General features: G+C 54.5%; 2 protein-coding genes across 7 annotated transcripts in view; one reads left to right on the forward strand and one right to left on the reverse strand.

The window, feature by feature from the left end:
- Positions 1-18,386, reverse strand: part of SCN4A (sodium voltage-gated channel alpha subunit 4) — a 45,134-nt gene extending 26,748 nt beyond the window's left edge. For 2 of the 5 annotated variants that reach the window (XM_014847974.3, XM_014847972.3), the window contains exons 1-6: positions 18,246-18,386; positions 2,577-3,228; positions 2,368-2,486; positions 2,130-2,219; positions 1,697-1,825; positions 1,105-1,196 (exon numbers count right to left, since the gene is read on the reverse strand). In XM_014847974.3, coding sequence (XP_014703460.1) covers positions 1,105-1,196; positions 1,697-1,825; positions 2,130-2,219; positions 2,368-2,486; positions 2,577-2,849 — 703 coding nt within the window. In that variant the 5' untranslated portion in view covers positions 2,850-3,228; positions 18,246-18,386. Of the gene's footprint in view, positions 1-1,104; positions 1,197-1,696; positions 1,826-2,129; positions 2,220-2,367; positions 2,487-2,576; positions 3,229-3,406; positions 3,629-3,944; positions 4,045-15,921; positions 16,020-18,245 lie in introns of those variants that run through there. The other 3 variants (XM_044744849.2, XM_070483454.1, XM_070483455.1) reach the window with 3 other exon arrangements.
- Positions 16,157-25,225, forward strand: part of PRR29 (proline rich 29) — a 29,460-nt gene continuing 20,391 nt past the window's right edge. Inside the window, exons 1-4 of one of the 2 annotated variants that reach the window (XM_070483458.1) lie at positions 16,157-17,962; positions 23,613-24,360; positions 24,655-24,730; positions 24,903-25,009. In XM_070483458.1, the coding sequence (XP_070339559.1) occupies positions 24,301-24,360; positions 24,655-24,730; positions 24,903-25,009 (243 nt within the window). In that variant the 5' untranslated portion in view covers positions 16,157-17,962; positions 23,613-24,300. Of the gene's footprint in view, positions 17,963-18,599; positions 24,361-24,654; positions 24,731-24,902; positions 25,010-25,225 lie in introns of those variants that run through there. The other variant, XR_011493895.1, reaches the window with a different exon arrangement.

Here is a 25,225-nt window from a genome sequence, read left to right on the forward strand (position 1 = left end):
CTTTGGACCGACAAAGGCATAAAGAACTCTGTGGAATTCCAGAGACGGATTCCCATCATTTATGGAAGAGCTACAACTTCTTCCTTGGGCCTAATCATAGCATCTCTCACTTCAACATTAGTTCATTTGCTTTTCTTATCTTGATATGGAAAACAGACGCTCAGCAGCCTCCTTATAAAAAACCCTCCCAAGCTCCGAGGATGCTGGAAGCATGGCTTCGAGGAAAGGTGTTTTGGTCTTGACTCAATGGCCAAAGTGCAGTGGCCTTGGTGAGCACTGCCCTCTCAGGTCTCTCTGAGTCTCTCTTCTCAGCTGTGATATGAGGACTTTGGACTAGAAGAGAACTAGGAGACTTTCTAGCAAGAAGATGGAACAACTTTCTCCTCCTCGCAGAGCCTGTTCTCCATCCCTTTTCAGATCATCTTTCTCTCCTTTAATGAACCATCTCCAGTTTCTCCACATGCTTTTTTGAGGGTCTGGATGATCCAGATTCTATTTACTTCATGCTTCCTGACACGTTACTTTGGGATGGCCCTGGCCTTGCTGCTCAGTGGGTGTGCGGCGTGTTCCTTACTGAGCCCTCAGGGATGGGACTTTCCATCAGTGATTCCCTTTGTGTCGCTCTCAGGGGGAGTCTCTGCTCTGCCTGGTCTGCTTATTTTATTTAACACACAGAGCACGTGCCAGGCAGTATTCTAGGCATGTTATTGATATTAAAGCATTTAATCCTCATAACAACCCAACGAGTGGTACTGTTATTTCCACATTTTACAGATAAGGAAACCAAGGCATAGACAGGTTAAGCTACTTGCACAAGGTCAGAGTTAGGAAGTGGTGGAGGTGAGAATTGAACCCGGGCAGTCTGACTCCAGAGTCTGTGCTCTAACCACCTTATGTCCTGCCCATCCTCCCACATGGGGCCCCTTCTCCTCTGTGGTCATGGGGCCCCCTCCGTGTCCAGGCTTTGGCGTGGGTCCTACACAAACACAGCCTGGGAGTGTTGTGACCCTGGGTCAGGCTCCTGGAACTTGAGTGTCAGGTTCCAGGCCTGAGCATGGGGGGAAGCCTGCTGGCCTGCACAGAGGGTCCCTGCCCCCCCAGTACCTGGGATGACCGTGATGGTTTTCAGGGCCCGCAGCACCCGGAAGGTTCTCAGGGCTGAGATGTTGCCCAAGTCCACAAACTCTGTCAGGTACCTGCAGGTGGGTGGGATTGGGGTGAGGGCTGTGTCAGAGAAGGGGGTAGATCATAGGGCAAAAATCGGGGCTTCTCCAGGCCCAGAATGAGGATTCCCAAGGAATCCTTGTAGTTGAGGTTCCCACAGGAGGCTGAGGGGCAGGTCAGACACCCCCCAGTGTACCTACTGGGGCCTGAGAGTTGGGAAAGACAATCCAGGAACTTTGCTGGGGAGTGGGGTGGTGAGGGTAGCCCAGTTCTCCCAGCAGATGAGGCCCTGTGGGCCTGGGGCTGCTGGGTGTGGCTGTACATGGTGTGTGGAGGGGCATCGGGAGAGCCTCCAAGCCAGACCCTGAGAATGGCGGCTCCAAGAATTGTGCAGCTCGCTGTCTGCACCCCTGACCTGAAGCCCCTGCAGCCTACTCCTCTGAGAGGGTCAGCCCACTCAGTTGCCCTCTTGAGGCCTGGCCTCCTCCCCTCACCCACCCCAGCCTCAGGACACCTTCAGGGCCCTGCTCACGCCATCATGATGACACTGAAGTCCAGCCAGTTCCAGGGATCCCGGAGGAATGTGAAATCGTCGATGCAGAAGCCTCGGGCCAGCATCTTGATGAGGGATTCAAAGGTGTAGATTCCTGTGAAGGTGTACCTGGTGGGGAGAGGGCCGGCCAGCACCAGGCATGTCACACCCAGGAAGGGGTATGAGTGGTAATGATGGATCTCCCAGGAGGGAGGGTCACAGAAATGAAATATGCCACCCAGAGGTCTGAGGACATTGGTGAGAGTGACAGTGTGCACCACCCCAGGGGGCTTTGAGTGTCAATGAGGGTGACAGTGACAGTGTGTCTCCCTGGAAGACAAAAGCACTGTCACTCTGAGCATCCTCAAGAGTGCAGACAACTGGGGTGGGCTGTGTTCCAGGACTGGGGGGCTCAGGGGAGGGGGAGACTTACTCCACATGTTTGGACCAGGGAGGCGGGTCACTCATGGTCATGAACACGCAGTTGGTCAAGATGGTGATCATGATGAACATGCTGAACAGCGTTGAGGGGAGGGTCAAGGAAAGTGAGGGAGCAGGTGGGAAGGGGAGGTGGATAGAGGGCCTCCTCACCCAGAGCACCCCATTTTGCCCATCCCTAGCCCCTCCCTGTCTCTCCCCATTGCTGCGCTCGCTCCACTCAGGCAGGATATGAGTGGATGAGCACCTTGATGGCGCTGCGTCTGATGATGCTGAAGGGACTCAGCATGTAGAGAGCAGGTGTAGCGGAGAAGCGGAAGATGGCCTTGCCCTTGTTGAGCACGATGAAGGTCTGAGGCAGGAAGAGAGCTGTGAGGCCTAGGGCCAGGCAGACAGATGAACAACGGACAGACAGGTAGAGAGAACCCCCCAAGGCCCGGACCTTCTTGTCGCTGTAGTAGGGGTCCAGATCCTCCAGAGGGATGCCGATGACCTCTGGTGGAGGGTCCCCATAGATGAGAGGCAGGTTTTTGCCAGCCTCCAGATCGCTGCGCGGCTTCCGCTCAGTCTCCTGGATCTCCATCTGCTTGTTCCGCTGCAGCCGGGCTTCCTCCTCCAACGCCCGCCGTTCTATGGCTGCCAGGGACTCCCGGGTGAAGGGGCGCAGGCTCTCAGGGCCCAGAGGCACCAGAGTGGGCAGAGACGAGTTGGCCATCCTTGCATCCTGGGCTCACGGGCCAGGAGGGTGGCGGGAAGCTGGGGCAGCTGCAGTGTGCAGTCCCTGGGGTGCTGGGGCCTGCTGTCTGCTACTCACCTCCCGCCTGCCCAGGGGCCAGGCTGGGGTGGTGGGCGTGCAGGCCCTGTTGGATTAGGAGATGTGCCTGCAAGGCCCAGCCGCTGCTGCTGCACAGGTGCTGGACACAAGAGCATCACCCCTGAGCCCTGCACCACACTCTCCCCAGCAAGGGGTTGGCTGCCCTCAGGACTGACAGCAAACCAACCAGATCCTCTTCAGCCTTAGGGATGTGGGCCCAGTGCCCCAGTGCTCTCAACCGCCTCCTGGGCCCAAGCTCCGGCAACTGTGTGGCTTCAGCCTACGGGAACAGAGAGAACCACAGCTGGCTATGCCCATATGGCCTCTATCCCACAGTGAGGTAGAAAGGAGTCAGATGTGAAACGTGCAGGGGTGCCCAGCGGATGGGTCAAGAAGAGGGGCCTGGTGGGATCAGCCTAAAGCAGGAATGGCAAATGGATTTCAACTTGTGGACTGACTTTGTTCAGCTGTTATTCGCTGCCTGGAGATGTGGGCAAAGACCATCGAGGTTGCAGCCAGACTCAGTGCAGAAAGACTGCTGTGATTGATTAGTGATGTCTGCCAGGGGCATGAGAAAGGAGAATATGGTGCATCTGCCTGTATTTGCCATCTGTGGCCTGGAGGGAAGGGAAAAGGAAGATGTGGGGTATGGAGTGCCCTGTCCTGAGCTCTGGGGAAACTTGATGTTGGGCTGGGAGAGGGAAGAAGGAAGGACCTTGGGCCCTGCAGAAGGTCCCAACAGCTCCCACCCATGGGATCTGTGGAATCTAACCCACTTGGCAGGCAGGGGGAGCTGGAGCAGGAAGATGCAAGTTGTGTGCGTGGGTCCACATCAGGAGAGCCTGCAGGCAAATGTGGAAGAGTAGGACACAGGAAAGGTCATGGGAACAAGGAGGACAGTTTCAACGTCGGGGTGGGGAGGCAGGACTAGAGCTCCCAGGGACTGTTTGTGGCTGGTGGTCCCTGCATGAACTGGTTGGATAAAGGGGCACCCACCAGGAGCCGTAGAGAATTGTGTGGACTGTGTTTCCGGGGCCAGTCCCTCGGCCTCTTCTGGTGCCTCCCCGCTCCTGCCCAGCCCTCCTGAGCCTATTCCCTGTGGAAGGGAGGCAGAGGGTCACTTATCACAAAGGCCCTGGGGAATGACCTGCATCAGCAGGCAGACACAGGGTGACCACTGCAGCCCAGTCACACACAGCCACCACAAGTCCCACACGGACAGACCCCCCAGAGCCACTCCTCCACCACAGGGGCTGGGACAGACTCCCCCGAGACACCCAGAGCCACACTGGAGGGCAGCTCTCTCACAGCGGGCACAGACACCCAAGGAGTGTCCCTGCCCCAGCCAGTGTGGACACTTCTTCAGGCTTGGTCAACAGCTGGGGAGGGTGGCCCAGGGAGAGCCTGGAGCCATTGGGCAGAGCTGGCCACGCCCCCTATGCCTGGCTGCCCAGCTGCTCTCTACCATCACCCAGGGAGTCGTGTTTCCACGGGGATGACTCTGCTCATTCCTGCTGACCCTGTCCCTCAGCTGCTCATTGGCCCCATAGCGTGCATGGGAGTGTGTGTGTGCGAGCCCACACATTTACACACACACAGGCGTGCACACCCACCCTGAAACCACCCTTCATGCAGACCCCACAGTTGTACCCTACAACTTGTCACACACCTTGCCCCCTTCATCTCCATCACCGATCCCATGGACGCACCCATACAGAAGACCTGCCAGACGGCCCTGGAGGGACCCTGCTGCTGGGCACCCTCCCAGTTCACAGGCCCCACTTGGCAAATCCCCTGACCTGAAATGCCCATTCTTCCCTTCACAGGAGCCCAAGGACCACAGAAAGCCAGAGATGAACAGCCTGGCTCCAGCCCCAGTGCTCGTGGAAACTGTGCTCACTCAAGTCGCCAGAGGCCCCCAGTGGACAGACCCAGTGGTTTCTTCTCAGCGGGCCCTCCTGGCCCTCCCTCAAGCATCTCACAATGCCACTGCCTTTCTTTTTGAGAGAAGAACATGGCCTGCCCCTCTGGCCACTCTTTCCGTCTCTGCTCTGAGTCCTCCTTCCTGCCTGGTCTGCAGCCCCCCACCCTTTTTTTTTTTTGAGGACAATTAGCCCTGAGCTGACATCTGCTGCCAATGCTCCTCTTTTCGCTGAGGAAGACTGGCCCTGAGCTAACATCCATGCCCATCGTCCTCTACTTTATATATGGGTCGCCTGCCACAGCATGACTTGCCAAGTGGTGCCATGTCCGCACCCGGGATCCAAACCAGTGGACCCCGGGCCACCGAAGCGGAATGTGCACACTTAACCACTGTGCTACCGGGCCCACCCCTGCAGCCCCTTTTTACAGCAGCACTTCTCCCCTTGCGTCCTTCTCTTCTGCCATGGAAACAATCACTACCCACCTCCTTGCCGTGGTCTCTACAGCTTTGCCACATCTATTCTCACTTCCCCGATGGCCCCAGACCAGTCAAGTCACGGCTCCCTTTTGTGCACAGCCACGGCCTTCAAAGCTCTTAGGTCAATGGTAATTCATACCCTGCTTGTGTGATTGTCTCCTGGTGTCTGTGCCCCCACCAGACTCCTCACAGCCCAGGGTTTGGGGGTCACCACTGAATCCGGTGCCTGGCACATTGGCACATGTCTACTTAAAGACTGCTGCATGGCCCCCACATCTCGTCCCTGAGCTCTCCCCTGAGCTCCAGACCCACAGACGCACAGCCAGCTTGCCATATCCTCGTGCTGTCCCCCAGCTGGTCCCAAATGAACTCATCTCTCTCTTCAAAATTTGCACTTCACCTAAATTCCTCTCCTCTTACTCTCTTCATCAACCCTGAAGCCACTTCATGTCTGGATGTCTTGTTATGTGAGGGGAAAATGTCCTCCTTGGCTAGGCCAGTTGAGGCACAGTTTTGGTTGGTGGATGCCGAAAGCACCCTGGCGGTACACCTGGTCAGTTCCCAAGCCCTGCCGACGCTCCTTCCCAGCACTCACACACCTCTCCATCCTCCAGGCTATTGCTGCTTTATCACGCCTCCCCCGCTCGACTCCAATAACCTCCCACCTGCTTCCCTACATCCCCCTGGGCTCCCCTCCAACACACCACCTACATTTCTAAAATCACAAATCTGATCATGTCACCCTCCTGCTTAATCCTTCAGTGGCTCCCCACTGCTTATTAGTGCATCCACGCTCCTCCTTGTGGCTCCCGAGGCCCTGCATGATCTGATCCCCACCTTGCTGTCCACCGCCTTCCCACGAGCATCCCCCCTCTGGCAACACTACCTCCATTTTCACAAATGGCCATCCCTTTGCTTATGGTCTGTTCTCATGAAGCTCTCTTCCTTTTTGTCTCTCTGGAGAGCTTTAATTTGTCCTTCTAGACTCAACCTACACAAGAGCCACTGCCTCCAGGAAGCCCTCCCTGGGCACCCTGGCTGAGTGAATCGCTCCTTTGTGCCACCAGTGTGCCTAATGCTGAATAAAAGGTTATTGACTGAATGAATGCATGAATGAATGAATTAGAGGGATGCTACATCTTAGCCCCTTTCTCCTTTCAGTGCACTCCACTTAAATCAGAACCAGAAAGCGTATCTCCTCTAATATCTCCACTTCCAGCACTCCCCTCCCCCACCTCACACCTCTCAGCTCGAGCTCAAGGGCCCGGTTACTGAAATCCTTGGGTCTCTTCAAGCCCTCAGTCCTTTGACCTTGCACTTTCTCCCTCCCCATCAAATTCCTCTGACTTCACGTCTCTCCTCGTCCAGCCTCAGAAGAGTCATCATCATAATCCCTCCCGAGAAAATACCCTCAGCTCGGGCCTTCTCTCTCCTTCCAATCCGCTCACCTGGGGAAAGCCCAGCCTGCCTGCCCCCAGCTGTGCTGTTCCTGAGTCAGCTGCTGGATGTTGCTGGAGCAAAGGCAGGACCTGTCCCGGTTCATGCTGACTTTGTGGTTACAAATTCCAGGTTTGCCCTCAATTCTACTCCATAAGTGCAGGTTTCTCTGGTAGTCTCAAATTTCCACCTTTTGAGAACAACCATTTCATGCCTTCTCTTCTTTCCACAAACTCCCCATACTCCTCCCCATGATACTCCCAGCCGATGACTTTGCCCAGTCTTCGCTGAGAAAATAGGAGCCATCATATACCGTCAAATCTATGGACCTACAGGCCGCCTTCTGCCTCCATCCTGCTTTAACAGAACCAGAGGCCAGGCCTTCCATTGGGTCCAGGCCCCGACCGCTCTTGCCTTCCCAACAACCTCAGTCTCTAGTTATCTTCTCTCTCTACCACCATGTACCTCTCCCTGTCTATGAACAGGCTCTCCCATCTTAAAAATAATGGCAATGGGAACAAAAACTACCCTCTCGGCCTCACACCTCCTTCATCTACTACCCTACTTTTCTGTTCCTCTTCACAGAGGAACTTCTTGGAAAGTGTCTACACCAGCTGTCTTTACCGCCTTACCTTTCCTTCGCTCTCCAACCCATTCCAACCTGGCTTCCATTCCCTGCACTCAACAGAAATGGCTTTTGTCAAGTCACTAGCACGCTCCTTGCTGCCAAGTCCACTGAACACGTTTCTGTCTTCACCCCTCTCAACCTCTTGGAAGCATTCAACCCAGTTGGCCACAGCCCCCTCAGGAAATGCTCTTTTCTCTCAGCCTCTGTGAGAGCACACCCATGGGTTCCCTTCTACCTCTCTGGCTGCTCCTTCTCGATTTCCTTGCCTTGTCCCTCTTTCTTGCCCCAATCTCTAAAGTTTCTCAGGGCTCAGTCTGGGTCTGGATGGCATCATTCCTGTGACTGTAAATAGCATTACAGGAATATGATAAACCTCTCTTTTGAACTCCAGACTGACATATTCGACTGCCTACTGGACCACTCCAAGTGGATAGCTAACAGGCATCCCAACTGACAGCATCTGGAATGAAACATTTGTGTTCTTCCACTGTTCTACCCAATCTCCCTCAACCCAGGAAATGGCACCACCATCCATCCAGTTGCTCAAGTCAAAAATTGGAGCGTCTCCTTGAATTCTCCTTTATCCTCCTCTTTTGCATCCAGCCTGTCCAAAGTTCTGTTAACACCATCTCCAAAATCTCCCTGACCTCCCCTTTTTCCTCTGGTCCGTACCACAGTAATCTCTTGCAATAGCCTGTTTCCTGCTTCCTGCTTTTGCCCTGCCCCCTCCAAACCAGTCCCACAAAGCACCCAGCGATCTTTCAAAAACAAGAAAGTAATCGCGCTGTTTCTCCAGCTTAAATTTCTTAGGTAACTTCCTGTTGTGCTTAGAATAAAAGCTAACCTTCTTATGGTGGCCTACAAGGCCCTGGTGATCAAGCCCCTGTGTACTTCTCTACCTCTCTCTCCTGATCTCTTCTCTCTGTCCCTCTGCCCCAGGCCCACTGGGCTTGTGCCTGCCTTCAGACCTTTACCTGGTTCCGTGCTCCCCTCCCTCTTCGCATGGCTGTCCCCCTCCCTCCCCCGTAGGCTCAAATGTCCCTTCTCCAAGGGGCTTTTTCCTCCTCTACTGTCTATCATGGGCCGCTGCATTTTCCTTGACATCATTTATCATAATTTGTAATTACTTGTCTACTTACCTAATTTATTTGTCTGTCTCCTCCACTAGACTGAAATGCCAAGAGGGCAGGAACTGTGTCTGTTTAGGTCACTATGGCCAGTCCCAGTGCTGAGCACACAGCAAACCCTCAATAAGTGTTTGCTGAAACAATGAGTGGATGAAGCCTTGGACATAGACCATTCCAGGTATAAAATGAATTCTGATATGTTTCATGCATTATTCATCCATCCATCCAGCCATTCTGTTCATAAGCCAGAAGCTGAGCTAGCCCTGAGTAGGACACAAAGATGCACCATTTGGGCATCCTGCCTTCTGAGAGCTGATAGTGAGGGAGAAGGTGGACACGGGCACGTGTAACTATGATATGAGGAGAAAGCGATGCCCACCCTAAGGAGGAGAGGTGATTGTGCTATGGCAGTTCAGGTGGATGAGTGGTCACTTCCAGGTCAGGAAGGAAAGATGTGGCTTTTCAGTTGGCTCTCGAAAGATGAGTAAGTTATGAACATAAAGAAATGGAGGGCAAGGACGTTCCAGGGAGAGGGAACAGCCAGAACAAAGACAGAGGCAGGACAGAGGGAAGTACACTTGCGTCAGTCTGTGGGGCACAGGTGCTGTATGGGGATTTGGGGCAGGTAGGCTGGGCAGCTGGGCCAGGGCCTTGAGTGGCAGGCCTGGGAGCCTGGACTTCACCGTGCAGCCTTGGAGAGCTCCTCACAGGGGCAGTGGGTTTGGGTGGGGCCACGACCGGCCAGCATGTATGTGCCTTCTGCCCCCCTTACAATTTGTCCAGGATAGATGGGACAAGCTGTGTTGTTTTCATTGGGCACCCGTGGAGGAATGAAAGGACATCTGGGATATATGCATGATGACTTCTTGGCAGGGACAAGCACCGGCAATGTCCCATATCATGCACTGGGTGACAAGCTGCCAGATCGAGCCACAGCTCAGAATAAAAGGGGCCAATGTAACAGCTCCAACCCTTCTTCCACCAGTCAGAGATAAGACTCCAGCTTCAGCCCCAGGATGTTCTTGAGATGTGGCGGCTGAGGGCCTGAGGGCTCCAGGCAACTTCTTCCCACTGAATTTAAGAATGTTGGAGTTGTAAGGAACTGAGAGATCAACAAGTCCAACTCCATCATTTCACAGATGGGGAAACTGAGGCCCAGAGAAGAGCAGCAACTCCCCACAGATTACACATGTATTCATTCAACAAACACTTCCTGAGCATTTGCTCCATGTCAGGCTCTTTTCTGGGAGCCAAGGATATAGTAGTGGCAAAGTCCCTGTCCCCATTGAATTTGCATTCCAGAGAGAGGAGGCAGATAACAAATAGGGAAGCAAATAAGATAATTTTAGAGAGTGATAAATAAGAGGTCAAGCCAGCTCCCCGGGCACCAGGGCCAGAGCCCATTTAGTAAGTGAGAAGCCCCATCAGAACCCTGCATTGAAACGGAAGTTTGAGCGGAAGTGGTGGGTAAAGTCAGGCTGTCTTGGGGGCCTGCAAGTGGTGATCACACAAGGGCAGGGGCTGAGGAGGAAAGATTGGGAGTCGGGGAGCCAGGCTGGGCCAGCTGTCCACAGGCAGGGAGCCGAGGGTAAGGACACTGGAGGGCGAGGCTGCTCTTCTCTGGAGCCAGTCCAGCCCAGCACTGTCTCTCTGTAGGGCTGCCAGATCGGAACACCCAACTCCAGATATAGTCTGACCACAGAGGGAGGCCTTTTCTCCCTGGCCTGGACACGCTTTGTATTCGTTCATTGCAAGATGGCATGCGCCTGTTCAGCAGCCCACTCACAGGGTGCGGTTTGCAGTCACCCCTGGATCTTTTCCTCACGAGCTGTGATCACATTAGATCTTCCCCATCCTATAAATTGTGCAACTGATTTTTCTCCTTTAAAGACGGGTAGACCTCAACAAAATATTAGCAAATAGAATCCAACAGTGTATAAAAAGAATTACACACTACGACCAAATGGGATTTATCTTGGGTATGCAAAACAGGTTCAATATTAGAAAATCAATTAATGTAATCCATCACATCAATAGGCTAAAGAAGAAAAATTATATGATCATATCAATAGATGAAGAAAAGCATTTGACAAAATCCAACACCCATTCATGATAGCAACTTTCAGCAAACTAGGAATAGAGGGACCTTCCTCAATTTGATAAAGAATATTTACAAAAACCCTACAGCCAACATAATACTTAATGGAGAGAAATTAGAAGCTTTTCCACTAAGATCAGGAACAAGGCATGGATGTTGCCTCTCACCACTCTTTTTCAACGTCATACTGGAAGTCCTAGCTAACACAATAAGACAAGAAAAGAAAATAAATGTATCGTGATGCGGATTGGGAAGGAAGAAATAAAATGGTCTTTGTTCACAGATGACGTGATTATCTATGTACAAAATCAACAGAAAAACTCCTGGAGGGGCCGGCCCCATGCCTGAGTGGGTAAGTTCGTGTGCTCCACTTCGGTGGTCCAGGGTTCCCAGTTTGGATCCTGGGTGTGGACCTAGCACTGCTCATCAAGCCGTGCTGTGGTGGTGTCCCACATAGAGGAACTAGAACAACCTGCAACTAGGATGTCCAGCTACGTACTGGGGCTTTGGGGAGAAAAAAAAAAAAAGAGGAAGATTGGCAACAGATGTTAGATCAGGGCCAAACTTCCTCACCAAAAAAAGGGCATAAAATAAAAACCCAACTCCTGGAATTAATCATTATAACAAGGTTTCAGAATGCAGGGTTATTTCACAACTACCTCTGGTTAAGTTCCCCTTGTTCATTGTGCTCTTGCCTTTTTTTTTTTTTGAGGAAGATTAGTCCTGAGCTAACTACTGCCAATCCTCCTCTTTTTGCTGAGGAAAACTGGCCCTGAGCTAACATCCATGCCCATCTTCCTCTACTTTATATGTGGGACGCCTACCACAGCATGGCTTTTGCCAAGTGGTGCCATGTCCGCACCTGGGATCCGCACCGGCGAACCCCGGGCAGCCGAGAAGTGGGACGTGTGAACTTAACCGCTGCGCCACCGGGCCGGCCCCACCTTCAGTCTTTTGTGAAGGCTCTTGGATCTTGATTTTCCCTCTCAGTTCAAGGCCATCCCTTACAATGGGGTGTCTGTGATTCTGATTGTCCCAAATTATTGGCCAAACAAGGCTCAGGACAGACACCCCCCACCCCACCTCCCACTACCATATACTTTTAGAACCTTCTCTCCTGGGACACCTAAGCTTTCAAGGAGGGTCCTTCAAACATCCAGAAGCTCAGCTAGCTGCCTTACATTGGAATCCCCTGAGAAGCGTCATCCTTGCCCCACCAGCCTCAGACAGAAAAGCTGCTGTGAGACACTCTCCTAGAAGATTGTGAATGGATGTGATCTGCCCCTCACAGCCTTCCCTGTTCACTCTAGTGCACATTCCCAAGGACACAGAGATGGTGAGTAGCTTGCCGGCCTTGCTCAGGCCCCAGTCACCATCCCTCTTGCCAACTAAGCATGCCCTTCATCTCCAGCAAAGCTACAGTCCAGGGTCAGGCTGTTTTGTTTCTCTGCACATTGGGAACAAAATTACCCAGAGATGCATGCGGCCAGTGGAGCTCCCTCCTCCAGCTTCACCTTCAGTGGGAGCTCAGACTCAAAACTTTCTGGGATGCTGAAACAGATCAAAGTTTTTCTATCCTGGCCAAAGACAGCACCGGGCATCCGGGTGGCCTACTTCCCAAATTCCTGCATTCCTGCTGCGTCCCAGCTCCAAGAATGCAAAATGGATCCACATCCCCCTAGTTGTAAATCTCAAGTCACAGCTTTTTCTCAGCCAGGGCAGGCTGGGGTGGGGATGGGAAGGGGGTAGCTGTGTTGTTTCTCTGCCAGCCCTTAGGGCCTCAGCCTTGGCAGCCAGAGGCCTAGAGGAAGTCACCCCAGGTGGCCCTCCCCTCCTGGTCTGACACTTTCTGCACAGGAAATCGGCTCCAAGAAGTCTTGGAAGGTGGCCTGGAGCCCAGAGCCTAGTGCAGAAACCTCCGGACATTCAGGAGCCCGGAGAGTTCCGGAAACAATCAGGGTCACATGGGCATGCTCCTGGGCGAGGGGTGGGCTAATGCTGATTGCATTTTCCATGTGAGACTCGCTGGATCAAAACAAGCCTCTCTTTTTTAGGCAGCTGATTCAACCAACCTACGGGGTGAGAATGATAGTGGTGGCCACATTTACTTTGCACCTACTGTATGCCAAGATTGGCTTCCTGTTCAAGAAAAATTGGCAGCCCTTCCCCCCACGATCAGCTCTGTTCTCTGCCAGTCCTCAAAGGCCCTTTAAGAACATCCGTTACTTTTTCCCCAGCCTGCCTTCTCCTCCCAAACCTGACCCTTTTCCTCCACCCAGAGTGCTTCTGGTTAGCTAGGGCCCTGATGAAATAAAACCCCAGAAATGGGCTGTGTTTGGGTTTTGTGAACTGTGCCCCCTTGCTGCTGACCCCTCTCAGCTCAGCTCAGCCTTTGGAAGGCTTTCTTTCCAGAAGCAAAGGCCTGAGAGTGGATTTCCCCTCCCAAGACTGAGCCTTAAATCAAAAGAATTTATCTGATCTCAAGATGTAGAATTCCAGGCCTCCGTCAGCTCGGAAAAGAGTCTCTGAAGTGAGAAGGGCTTGGTTCTTCTGGCCCCAAAGTCTCGGTGCATCTACCCATTGTGCTGATGTATGCAGACCCATGAGGTGGAGGCTTAAGAAATGTTTCTTGATAAAAAGTCACAGATATTCACTTGGTGCTTACTGCGTGCCAGGTGCTGTTGCGAGTGCTTCACATTCGTCATCCCAGCTGACAAGTGGCAGAGCCATGATTTGAACGCAGCTCTCTGATGCCAAATCCACGTGCCTACTACTACAAACACCACCTCCCTCCAGCCCTTTGGGGGACTGGGCTGGGCATGGCTGCCCTCCCCCAGCACAGGGCACGCCCAAGTTGAGGACTTTTCCAGGTTGTCCCCTAGCCTGGCCTGACCCTTACCTGTCTGTCTTCTTTAAAGGGCAGACCAGAGGCCTTGGGCCAGGCCCCTGAAAAGCGTGGGCTGGGGTGGGCCTCTGACAGGCCCTGGCAGGATGGGGCTTAGGCCTCCTGAGGCCTCGTGTTGGGAGTTGTAGGTGGTGGGAACACAGGTCAATAGTTTGTTAAAGAGCCCTCCTTGAGGTTTGGTTTTTATTTGTACCAATCAATCCTTATATACCCCCCAACTCCCTCTGCAACCCAGTCTTACACACCCACACACACACTCACTCATTGCTTCTATGAGTCATTTCCCAGCTGCTCCAAGGCGTCGGGGTAGGGGGCTGGGGGGAGTGGGGGAGCTGATTAGTTCTATCCAGGCCTGGGGCTGCCTGCCCTCTGCTGGCTCAGCTCTTTCTAGGGAGCCCCCAAGCATGGTGACCGTGGCTTTATGGATGCGCCCCCTCCAGTTTGTGCATGCACACCCCCTTCTGCGCCTAGGCCCACCTCCCTGGCTTGTGGGCAGATCCACCCCCTGCCCAGTGGGCTGCCTCCCCTCACCCTGCCTGCTCCAACCTAGGGTCCACCCTGGTCCACGCCAGAGACGCCTTCCTCTGTTCTCTTCTCTCTTGGCCCCGCCCCCTCTCCCCTCCCAGACCGCAGCAGACAGGCCTTTTTCCTGCCTTGGGTCCACAAAGAGGCCAACAAGAGGACTGTTTGAACCTGATACTGGGCCTAGAGAATTCCAGGGCCGACCTGGGCCCCCATTCTCTCCACCAACCCCTAACCATCGGGGTAGGGTGGACTTTGCGCTCTCCCCACTGGGGCTCCAGGCCCCTGCCAGGCCCTAGGAGTTGGGGTCGTGGTCACCAGCACCAGGACAAGTGGGCCTCTAGCTGCCTGCATAACTCGGGCCTATAACCTGGAACCTCAAGATAGGCTGAAGCACTGTGTCCTGCCCCTTTTGCCGGCCTGGCCCTGCCACTGGCTCAGGGAACTTTGCTTTACCCCAGAAACCGCTCCAGGGATGTTTTCTCACCAGCTACTTTGGTAAAAGAGCCTTCTCCAAAATTAGGCTGATCAAGAACTTACGAGCCTCAAAAAAGATGAGAGTCACAGGCAAATCCTACTAAAATGTGAGCCGGAGGGCCTCTGCTTTGCTCTTTTGGCTTCTCAGGACAACCTTTGCAAACTGCAGACCCTCATGGAAGGGGCTCTGCCATCCGTTTTATAAAAGGATCTCCATCACCTGAGGGAGATCAGCTGGGAAAGAAAAACACTCGTGCTCCCAGCTACGCGTGGCGCCCAGAGCTGGATGAGGTTGTCCTGGTCTTGCCGTGCAGCCCACCTCCTCAGAGCTCCTTCCCTCCTTCTGTTACCTGCACTAGGAGACGTCTATTCAGAGCCATAGCCTGGTAACAGCCGTAATAATTAACTACTAATTAACACTTACGGAGAGCTGACTATTTGCCAAGCATATTGTTATCACTCCATTTAACAGATAGGGAAACTGAGGCACAGAGAAGGTAAGGAACTCGTCAGGGGTTGTTTACGTAGTAAACTGGGGCTGGAGGCTCATCCTGGGGGCTCTCGAAAGAGACTTTGGCTCTTAACCACTAAGCTATCTTGCCACCCCAGTCTAAACTGGACCATGACCTTCTAGCACCTACCTGGTGATGCTGGGGGGGCACCTGGTTTCACAAACCAGTTCAAAAACAGAGTGGGGTCCAGTGACTATTGTGGTTTTGCACTTTCCATTTAGGCTAGGGCTCCTGGCAGAGGGCAAGGAGGCCTGCAGGAAGCGGGGCAGCCTGCCCTTTGAGGGGTACAGTGGCTCACCTGCCACCCCTGCTGCCTGTGGGCTCCTCCAGCTCCTCTTGCTCCTCCTGCTATCCCATCCCCCCAACAAGGACTGTTGACTGAAAACTGCGGGGAATAAAAATAGCTGTTGCTGATGAGGCAAAATGGGGGCCAGCGCACATGAAGGGCCTGGGGCAGGGGTGGTGGAATGGACGGAACTTGGGATTCCCCAGCCCCAGATGCACCTTCTGATGGAGCCACAGGGACGGGAGCCGTGGCTTGTCCCTGCCACTGCAGAACTGGGGACCCCTGCAGGAGGCCCAACACCTCTCCCAGCCCGGGGCTGTCCACGGGAACCCAGCTGACCCCAGGTCTCAGGAGCGACCTCTGCCCCGTCCCAGCCCTGCACTAGCGACAGCTCCTCCCCAGGGAGCGGGGCCCTTGGCCAGTGGACACAGCCCTGGCAACTCACTAACTACGTGCCCCGGGTAAGTGAAGGACCCTCTGAGCCTGAGCCCACCCTATAAGAGGACTCAAGGAACCAAAGGTTTGTATAACTGTACCGTGGTTGTTGACATGCCCCTCCTCCGTCCCCTCCCTTCTCTACCTGCTCTCAGAGGCCTCGGGGCTCAGATTTTTCTTTTCCTTTCGATGTATCTCATGTATCTCTCTCCCATCACCTGGAGGGAGCCTTTTGAGTCCTCTCTGTAAGGTCCAATCCCCTCTGGCTATGCTTCCCCTGGGAGCCTTCTCTGAGCCCCACCCCCAGCGGTGTCACTCCTACCCCCTCCTGCCACTTTTCTCTGTTCTGTCTAGAGTTGCCCCCAAAGGCAGGGATCTTGTCAGGACCATCCCCGACATCTGGTCAGGAGTTCTATGCCTTTAGCATCAAACTCAGGGCTTCCCCTTGGCCTGGGCCTGGGGTCGGGGCACAGAATGTATGGTGGTGAAGCCAACTGGGCAGGCCTTGACACTCAGGCCACACTGAGTGACACTTGACACTCAGCCTACAGCTGGGAAGGTGACACTGAGTCCCGAGCCCCCACCCCATGCAGGTTCCCAATCAGAAATGACAACCAAGGCCAAGCTGGGATGGGGCCACCTAGGAAGGATCCTTAATTACCTTCCCCTAACCCAGTAAAGTCCCAGCCAATCCCTTGAGAGGTGGCTGGGATGGAGATGGGGTGGGCCCTTGGGTTCTGTCTGGGTCCCTGCATTGTCCCACACAGGTGATGTGGCTCCAAATACGAGTGCGATGACCACCACTGTCCACGCCACTGCCACACAGAGTGAGGCCGCCAGACACAGGCAGGGTACTGGGGATGACTCCAGAAGAATCTGGAGGGTCGTAGGAGAACCAGCCCTCTCTGCCCCCAACCCCTGCCCTGCACACCTGTGTCCAACCACTGCCACCCCTGGGGTCTCCTTAACTTTGCTTAGGGCCCTGCCTGGCAGTCACAGCCTTGGTCACAGATGAGTGACAATCACGTCTGCCCCTGGCTCCACATCTCCTCTCTATCAGCCCCTTCCCCTCTCCAGACAAGCCAGACTGGCCCCAAACTTGTCTCTAGCTACTCTCGGCAAGCTGGCTCGTTGCTAGGAGCTGAATTAAATGGACTTCAAGGCTCCTTTGGTCTCTAGGGTGATTTATTCCTGCGCAAGCCTCGCTGCAGGTGGTGTGGGTGGGAGGGGAATATGTCTAGTCTCCACCTGGAGGGCCAGCTCCCACGTCCCCACAGTGGGGCGCCAGAGCCCTCATCACGACCTGGCCCCTTCCTGTGACAGGGCGAGCAGCGGGGAGGGGCAGCGAGACGCAGCGCTCCACTGGCTGGAGTGGGAAGGGGCTCAGGCCCGCCCTCCCACACCAGTGCATTCTTGGAAAGCCTCAAGCAGCCCCCACCCCACCCTCCAGGCCCTCTAGACCGGGACTTTCCAATCTTTTGGACAAATGCCCCCACTCTGGACAGCAACAACCCTCACACCACACCACCCATCAGAGCCACGCACCTCTTTGACCTTCCGCCATCTCTGCTCAGACCATTCCACCTGCTCCCCCGGCCGCTGCCCCCCCCACTCCCCAGAGTCCTGGGTGCCCAGATACACCAGCAGGCAGGGGGGAGGGGGACTGCGCTCTGCCCTGGCATCCCCCGCTCCCCAACACCCTCCCTGGCCCTGACTCTCCTTCTGAGTGCCCCAGAGTCCCCTCAGTGTTGTGGCCCGACGTCCTTTCCCCACACCAGGCTTTCTGGCTAGCCGTCCCCAGTGCCCCCTGCGCTACGTAGGGCCACTCCTTGGGCCCCTCTCCTTGTCGACTTCTCCAGGCAAGGAGCCCAACTGTGCCCCAAGCACGAGGAGAGGCAGGGACAGTGGGCAGAGCCCAGGCGGGCGGCGCAGCCGGAGACGTGTCCTCTGCTGGCATCTCGCAGACTCCTATTTCAGCCGAGCAAAGGAGCCGCCGCCACCCCCACCCGGCCTCCCGCTCTCCTCCCCCACGCCTGCCTTCTGGGCCACGGCACACAGGCCGAGCAGAGCCACTCTTCTGACTCCTCCGCCTCCTCTCCTGAAGAACTCAGCCCAGCGCCTGTCCCTTGGGTCACCCTGTGCCCGTCCAGAGCTGAGCCTTAGCCACCGGGCCATTTGTGACCAGGGTGAGGACCCTTGCTGAGGGCAGGGACAGCCAGCCAGGCAAGGGTACAGAGAGCAGATGACAGGGCAGAGAAAGGCAAGTTTGGGGACAGAGGGTCAAGGCTCAAGGAGCTTCGGCAGGGGCAGCCGCCGGGCAGGGCCCAATGTGGGCAGGACGACAAGCGGTGCCCAGAGCAAAGTGGTGACTTCCTCGGAGCCAGGCTGGGCTTGGGGCCAGGGTGCCCTGCCCCTCGGGGTGGACTGCCCTCGGGGCGGCCGGCGGGTGCCGAGGGGCGCAGTACTCACTGCTGGACGGGAGCGGAGTGCTTGTGCCGAGCCGGAGCGCCGTGCCCACCGCGGCTGCGGCTGCGACTCTGGGGGACTTGGCCGGGGGGCCGGGCCGGCGGGGACAGCTGCTGCCGCTGATGTCACAGGGTCATGAGTGAAACCTGAGGACTGGGCCAATCTTCAGGTGGGAGCCTCGGCCACTTCCCTCACCGGGTGTGCTCTGGACTCAGCCTGGCACCGCCGGGCTGGGGGCCCACTGACCGGGAGCCACCGAGTGTGACACACTCGCCCATGCCCACACATTCACGCACGCTGGGGCACACGTGTGAGCCCACACACGCAGTTCCTCTCCCTCCCTTGACAAACTTACACAGGCTGCTTCTCACACTGGAGTCTCCTTTCACACTCCTTCCCAGAAGGACTCCCACAGCCGGCACTGGCTCACACTCACACACACTGTGGTACACACTCATGTATGTGCCGCCCCAACAAATGCTGCCCTCACACACACTCAGCCATACATGCAAATCACCCTCGTATATCTACACAAACACTTCCACTGCGTGTTATACCCGTTCACACACATGTACTGCTCACACATACAGACACGCTCCCACACTCACATCAGGCTTGTTCATATATACGTATTTTTATACAAATATACCCATATGTACTCTCCTGCCCAGATGAACACAAATGCCACACAACGCAGACACTAGACTTTTATCAAGGGTACTTCTGTGTGTACACACCCCCACACCACAGTCAGGCTATGCATTTGTGCATTTCCACGCTGGTTACTTATATCCTTGTAGTTGTCTGCACCCATGTACATGCTCCCATTCACATGTACACGCGGCCACCTATACGTGCGTATATGGTCACCAGATTTTTATCAAGTGTATGCCTATCTGTATACCCACACCCGCATATCACAATCACCCAAACACATACACACACACACACAGCTGTTTAGTTGGACCACACAGCAGTCTCAAGGGTCATTTCTCCACCACTACTCCCCCTCCCCACCCAACTAGCTAGACATCTGTCTCTCAGCTTGGGGAGGGGATGTGGTGGAGGGAGGAATGAAGTTCCCTCAGCCCCCACTCCCCCTTTTCCCACTGGGGCTGTGGTGACCCCTAGTGGTGCTGTTGTGAATGACCCGTCTCACAGCCGGCCCACCAGCGCCGGCCCCAGGCAGACAGGAGAATCCCTGGGTGAGTCAGAGTAACTGTTCCTCAAAGCTCCCTGCATTGCTCCTCCCAGTCTCCCAACATCCCTGCCACCGTCTCTTCTGGAAGCCAGAGTTCTGCCTGAGCAGAGCCCAGCAGAGAGTGGCCTTTAAGATGGGCACAGGGAGGCCTGGGGAGTGGTGACCCTCAGTCCAGGTGGTGGTCATGTTGGCGCCTCTCCTCCCAGAGACTCTGTGGATCTGGCCTCAGCTCTGTGGAACCCCTCCTTGGGAGCCAGGCCTGTCGTCTGAGACGTCCCTGCCATGCCTGGACTTCCCACATCTCGGCCGCACTGAGTCACCCCACACCCTCACAGGTGTGTCTTCTAGGCCTACGTGTGAGCCAGCGCTGTTCTCTGTGCCTGGTTCTCCATCCTGCTTGCTCACTAACCTTTCTGACAAAAGGTTTCCATGTAGTTTTACTGTTAATGTAATCTGGTGTCTGCCCGCCCTGCCTCTTCTCTGCAAAGATCTGCTGCTTCTAGCTTTCAGAGGAAAAGCCAGCATTTTGTTTCAGATCCTTCCCAAGTTGTCTCCCTGAAGCTGCTCCTTGGGGTCTCTCTCAGCCCTCCTGGACCTGCTGCGGCTCCAGTTTGCTTTGCTGCCAGCCACTGTCTGGAAGTCCTGGTCACTGTTCCCTCGACAGTGCATTGCTCCTGTCTGTGGCACTGGAGGAGAGGTGGTGGGAGGCGGTTGTCATTCCCATTTATGCTCTGTCCTTTTGGCCTCTGCCTCGCCACTGCCCAAAGCTCTATGGGGTAAGACTTTCTTTGATGAGAGATTGAAGTAATTGAAGGGAATCACAACGTCTAAAGTGGCAGGGCTGCTGCATTCAGTTGTAGGTTGTACACCGCACAATTCTGGGCACCAATCACATTTGTAGGCATTATAGGTTAGTGTATTTAAGAGGACAATTTTCTAGCAGTTAGTGGCAAAATTTCTAGAGGAAGGGGCTAATTTTTCTAATTTTCGCAAGGTGCCATTTGGATTAGGGATGGGGCTGATTGAAAAACAAAAGCTGTATGTTAAATATGACCTTTTCCCACAGCCCAAAGGGAATCAATGCCTCCCGCTCTTGATAACAATATTCCTCCTTCCTTTGGGGAACTGCTCCTGCCCTACTCCAAATATGTGATTCTGGTGGGGCTGCTGATTACAGGACAGCCACTCTGCCCCAGCCACCGAGATGGACATGTTACCCAGGTCTGGCCAGTCCTCTTGGCCACAGTGGTTTGTCCAAAAGCCAGATATGTAACTCAGTAGTCGGAGCTGTAAGGAGAAAAATGGAATTTCTTCTCTGCTGTGTTTTCAAGGCTCCTTCTCCCCACATATCCAGCTAGTCATGTAATTCTGCAAAGCTGTATTTAGCTCCTTTCCTCCAATCCTCACATTCTAGCTCCTTCCAATTTGCACCTCCGGGCCCAAGAGAAGGGCCCGTTGCTGGGTCTTCTCTCTGCGTGATTTCTCATCTGTACCAAAAGGAAGCACTGAATTTCCACGTGAATTCTTAGAAAGTTTCCTTTTCTCTCTATTTCTATGTGAGGAGGTGGGGGTGGGGGCTCATTTTTCCAGTTCTGTGGTTTTTAATGACCGTACACTATTCTTTTGAGTGCATTGCCTTCATTTACATAACGAGGCCCCTGTGGTTGGACATTGGATAATGTCCAATTTTCAACTCTTAAAAATAACACTGTGATGAATACATTTGACAAGAGGTCTTTTTCCATGTCTAGCTTATTTCCAGAAATAGATTTACCAAGGTAACAGGGAAGACTTTTGGTACATATTGTCTTGGGCCGCTAAAAAACAAACGCAAAAAATCAAAGATGCAAACCAGAGTCCCCATTGAGAAAAAAATAAAAAGGAAATAGGTGGGGTGTTCAATGCCTCAAAGAAAATAATAGGAGGCAAGTACCCAGAAAGTCACCTCCCCCACTGCCGGACTGATGTTAGACCTTCTGTAGCAAAATAGCTCTGACAGATAAGCATGTGGCTCTTCCTTTCTCCACATGGCAAATGCTCCTGTTTCCTTTGACGAAGAACTCTGAATACCAGATGTTGGATAGTTTTTACCTCAGCCCCGTCTTCCAAAATCCAAGTTTCATGTAGGCTTCACCAGCAATCTTATATCTGAGGTTTTGAAATGGTCACCTCCTTCTGCCTGTTTTCCACAGCCACCTCCAGCCTGCTCTGGGCTTCCTTTAGAGGGTTGAGGGTGGCGGCCTCCTTGCTGGCCTCTCTGCCTCCAGCTTTGCCTCCGTTTAATCCATTGACCATTATACTCTCAGATGAACTTTCTTCTATGTCTATTTTGGTATTTCACTTCACTGAACACAAATTTATCACAGAGCTGTTAGAATAGCTTTTTCTAGGAGTTTTCAGCAGGCTGGGGCAAATGTGGAAAAAGTGGGAGGCTGGTGTCTTAGTTTGGATTCCCCCGAAAACAGAGCCTGAGACAAGGATTTGGGAACAAGTAGTTTGTCTCGAAGGAGATCCCAGGAAGCACAGTGAGGAAGTGGAGAAGTGACAGGGAAAGGAGCACAGCCAATAAAGTGTGTGTTCATGAGCGGGCTGTCACTGGGACAACTAAGGCACAAGGCCACAGGGATGCTGAGAGTCTGTGGGGAAGACCGCTCAGAGTTGTTCCACTGAAGCCAGGAGACTGGGGAGTTTACCATCAACTCCTGTCCCTTAATGCTTCATGGTTGCTCCTGGGGTGACTTTTGGCCTGCCTCACCTGTGGCCAGAAAATATCTCCAGGTGGAGAGACTGTAGGTCAGGGCAGGAACCAACTGCAGGAGACCCCCGAGGGAGGCTGGGGGGTGGGTAGGTGGTCCCTGATAGCTTCTCTATAATTGCCTCTCTGTCTCCCTCCCTCCCTGTCTCTGTATCTGTCTCTGTCTCTCTGTCTGTCTCCCTCCCTCCCTCCCTCTCTCTTCCTCCCTCTCTCTCCACACACACACACAGATATATATATAGCAATATATACATATATATAGCAATATATACATATGATTTTTAAAACAAAAATAAAAACTTACTATGCTTACTGATTGTTTTGCTCAACTCTCTTGGGCCTCATTCCACATCAATAGATATAGCTATACCAAAACTGTCAATGGCTGAATAGTATTCCCTTGAGAGGATACAGCTCTATCAGACATTTGTTCTAATTCTGGTTGACATAAACAAAGATGTGAGGAACAAGATGAATCTTCCTAAAATGTGGCTGTGCACACATCGCCCCTTATTTCTCTCCTGCTCGAAACCCACCAAGAGCTCTCCATTACCCACATGGCAAAGCCTAAGTTCCATAACTTGTTCTTCAAGTAGGCCACCAGAACTTCTCTCTGCCTCGCTCCTCCACCACAGCCAGACACTGGATCCTTACAGGCCCTGCCCAATCCTGCATCTGTGCCTTTGCTCAGGCCTTCTCCCTCCCACACTGCGTGGCCCCATCCCAAGGGCCTCCTCCTCTCTCAGAAGGCCATCCCTCAGTGAGTCCTCTCTTTTTCATGACCCCTTCCTGTATATTTCACCCATACGGAACTTTGGACAGTCTCGTATTTTTGCTCTCTTTTCCTGGGTACGATTTCTCTTCCCAACACTGCTGGAAGAAGTGAGGATACACTATTGTGTCTCCAGTGTTCAGAAGGGCGCCTTGCACACGCAGACACCTCCCTGGTCAAGGTTTGCTGATAGTGAGCACAGGGGTTGTTTTCTCTTTCTCCCTGGAATGAGGGGGAGACAGAAAGATGCGCCTCTGCGTCCTTCCCACTCACTGGGGGTTGTGATCACAGCACCTGATCTCAGCTTGTGGATGGCTGCTGAAGCCATAAGACTCACAGGGACAGCCAATGCACGGGCCCCTCCCCAGGAGACAGGGACTAGGGCACAAGGCTCTAGTCTTTCTGGTTCTGGACAACAGGACTGCTGGGAAGGGAAGCTGCACGGAAGTGGAGGGTGGGGGAAGGGCAACTCAGGGGGTGCTAATTCCAGTTTCCTGTCCAGATTTCCCTTGACTGCTGCTCAGAGCCTATCTTAGGAAGGTCCCAGGTGCCGAAATAGATCTCTCCCCTCACCTGTTCTTAAGAAAAGAAGATCTTGATAACTTCCTGTCAAAAGAATGTCTGCTTTGGTTATTTTTCCAGGATGAGGGACAATTGGAGGCTCTGGTGCTGAACTCCCCAGGGTTCTCCACCCCTGCGAAGCAGCAGCTCACCTTGGCTGGGAACCAGCGAGCTACAAACAGCTACAAGGTGGGAGTCAAGGCGCCAGCCACCTGTTTCTGGCCTGGGCCCAGCCTTGTCTGTGAACTTGGTTGGTGTTTCCTTCCTTGGTCTCCAAAAACCACTCAGCCTGCAGGACGCCCCTCTGAGTCAGAGTGACAGGGAGCAGATCCTCTGCCCTTTGCACTCATGTGCCCCTTGCCCCCAAGCCTGCTCCTACGAATTCTCTATTCCTGCATAACTCCTCATCCTAGTCAGCTGGGCTCTGGGACCTGAAAATCAAGTGTCTGAGTTGGGCCCAGCTCCTCACTCATTCACTCAACAAACAGAGGCCCACCAGGTCCGGGACTAGGGATGCAGAAGGGTGAGAGGTACAGCGAGGAATAAGACGCGATGTCCAGGGAGCCCGGTGCAGGAGGATTGGAGGGGTCTCCTGGGGAAGGGGGGGTGCCCTCGGGGACCCCGTTTCCCCGGAGGCAGAGAAAAGAGAGCAGAAGGGCCAAGGCCAGCGGCACCCTGGACTGGAGCCGGGGCGAGATCTGCGCATGCGTGGGAGGAGACTTTGGCGTCGCTGTTGTCGCCTAGGTAACCCAGACCTACATATCAGGCCATGGCCTCGGGGCCTGGAGGGAGCTGGAGTCGTCCCCCACCACAGGGTGCAGCCCCTACGGTGAGGGTTGAGCCGGGAGAGGAGCCGGCCTTTATCGAGGAGGCCTGGGGTTGGGGGTTGGTGGAGTTAGGGAGCCGTTCCTGGAGGGGCCGGACCCTGGAGGGAGTGGTGGGGGGTGAAGAGAGCTACACTGGCCGGAGAGGAAGAGACCTGACAGGGAGAGGGGAAGCCGTAGGGGCGCGGAGGGGAGAACGCGGCCCCTGAGGGGTTAGGGAGGCAACTCACGGGGGTGGCGGTGGGTCGCACCCCCCTCATCCCTTCCCCGCCTATCCAGCTGAGTCTCCCCTCTCCCAGCCCTGGGTGACCGTCCTGCAGCCCGTCCCATGGGCCGTCCCACCTCCGCCTCCGCAGCCGGGCCGTGTGAAGGAAGGTGAGAGCTGGGGCTCACCCTCTCTGTGCCCCGCTCCGCCCCGCACATTCTCTGGGCGTCCGCGCTGCAGCCCTCCCGCACCCCTGGGGGTGAGCATCGGCAAAAAGGCCCTGGGGTCGGGGCAGAGGGCAGGGGAGACCCGGCGCGGGCCTGCTAAACCCCCGCTCCCTAGACCTGCTGGAGCTGATGATGCTGCAGAACGCGCAGATGCACCAGCTGCTGCTGAGTCGCCTGGTGGCAGCGGCGCTCAATCCCGGGCCCGCCTTGCCCCACCCGCAGGTGTGTGTCCTGGGGTGGGGAGGTAGGGGTGGGCCACCAGGGCCGCCCACCTGCAGGTCTAGGGGTGGGGATCTGTCTGGGGTCTCCCCTTTGAGAAAAAGGACCAGGTGACAGAGGAGCCAGAGAAGTGGGATGCCAGCCCATACCTATTGGCTGGGTCTGGGGAGGCACCACTGTACCCTGGGTCTGCAAGGGGCCTGATACTTATTAGGAGCT

This window comes from Equus asinus, chromosome 13, assembly GCF_041296235.1.
Source record: "Equus asinus isolate D_3611 breed Donkey chromosome 13, EquAss-T2T_v2, whole genome shotgun sequence".
In the NCBI taxonomy this organism is placed as follows: domain Eukaryota; kingdom Metazoa; phylum Chordata; class Mammalia; order Perissodactyla; family Equidae; genus Equus; species Equus asinus.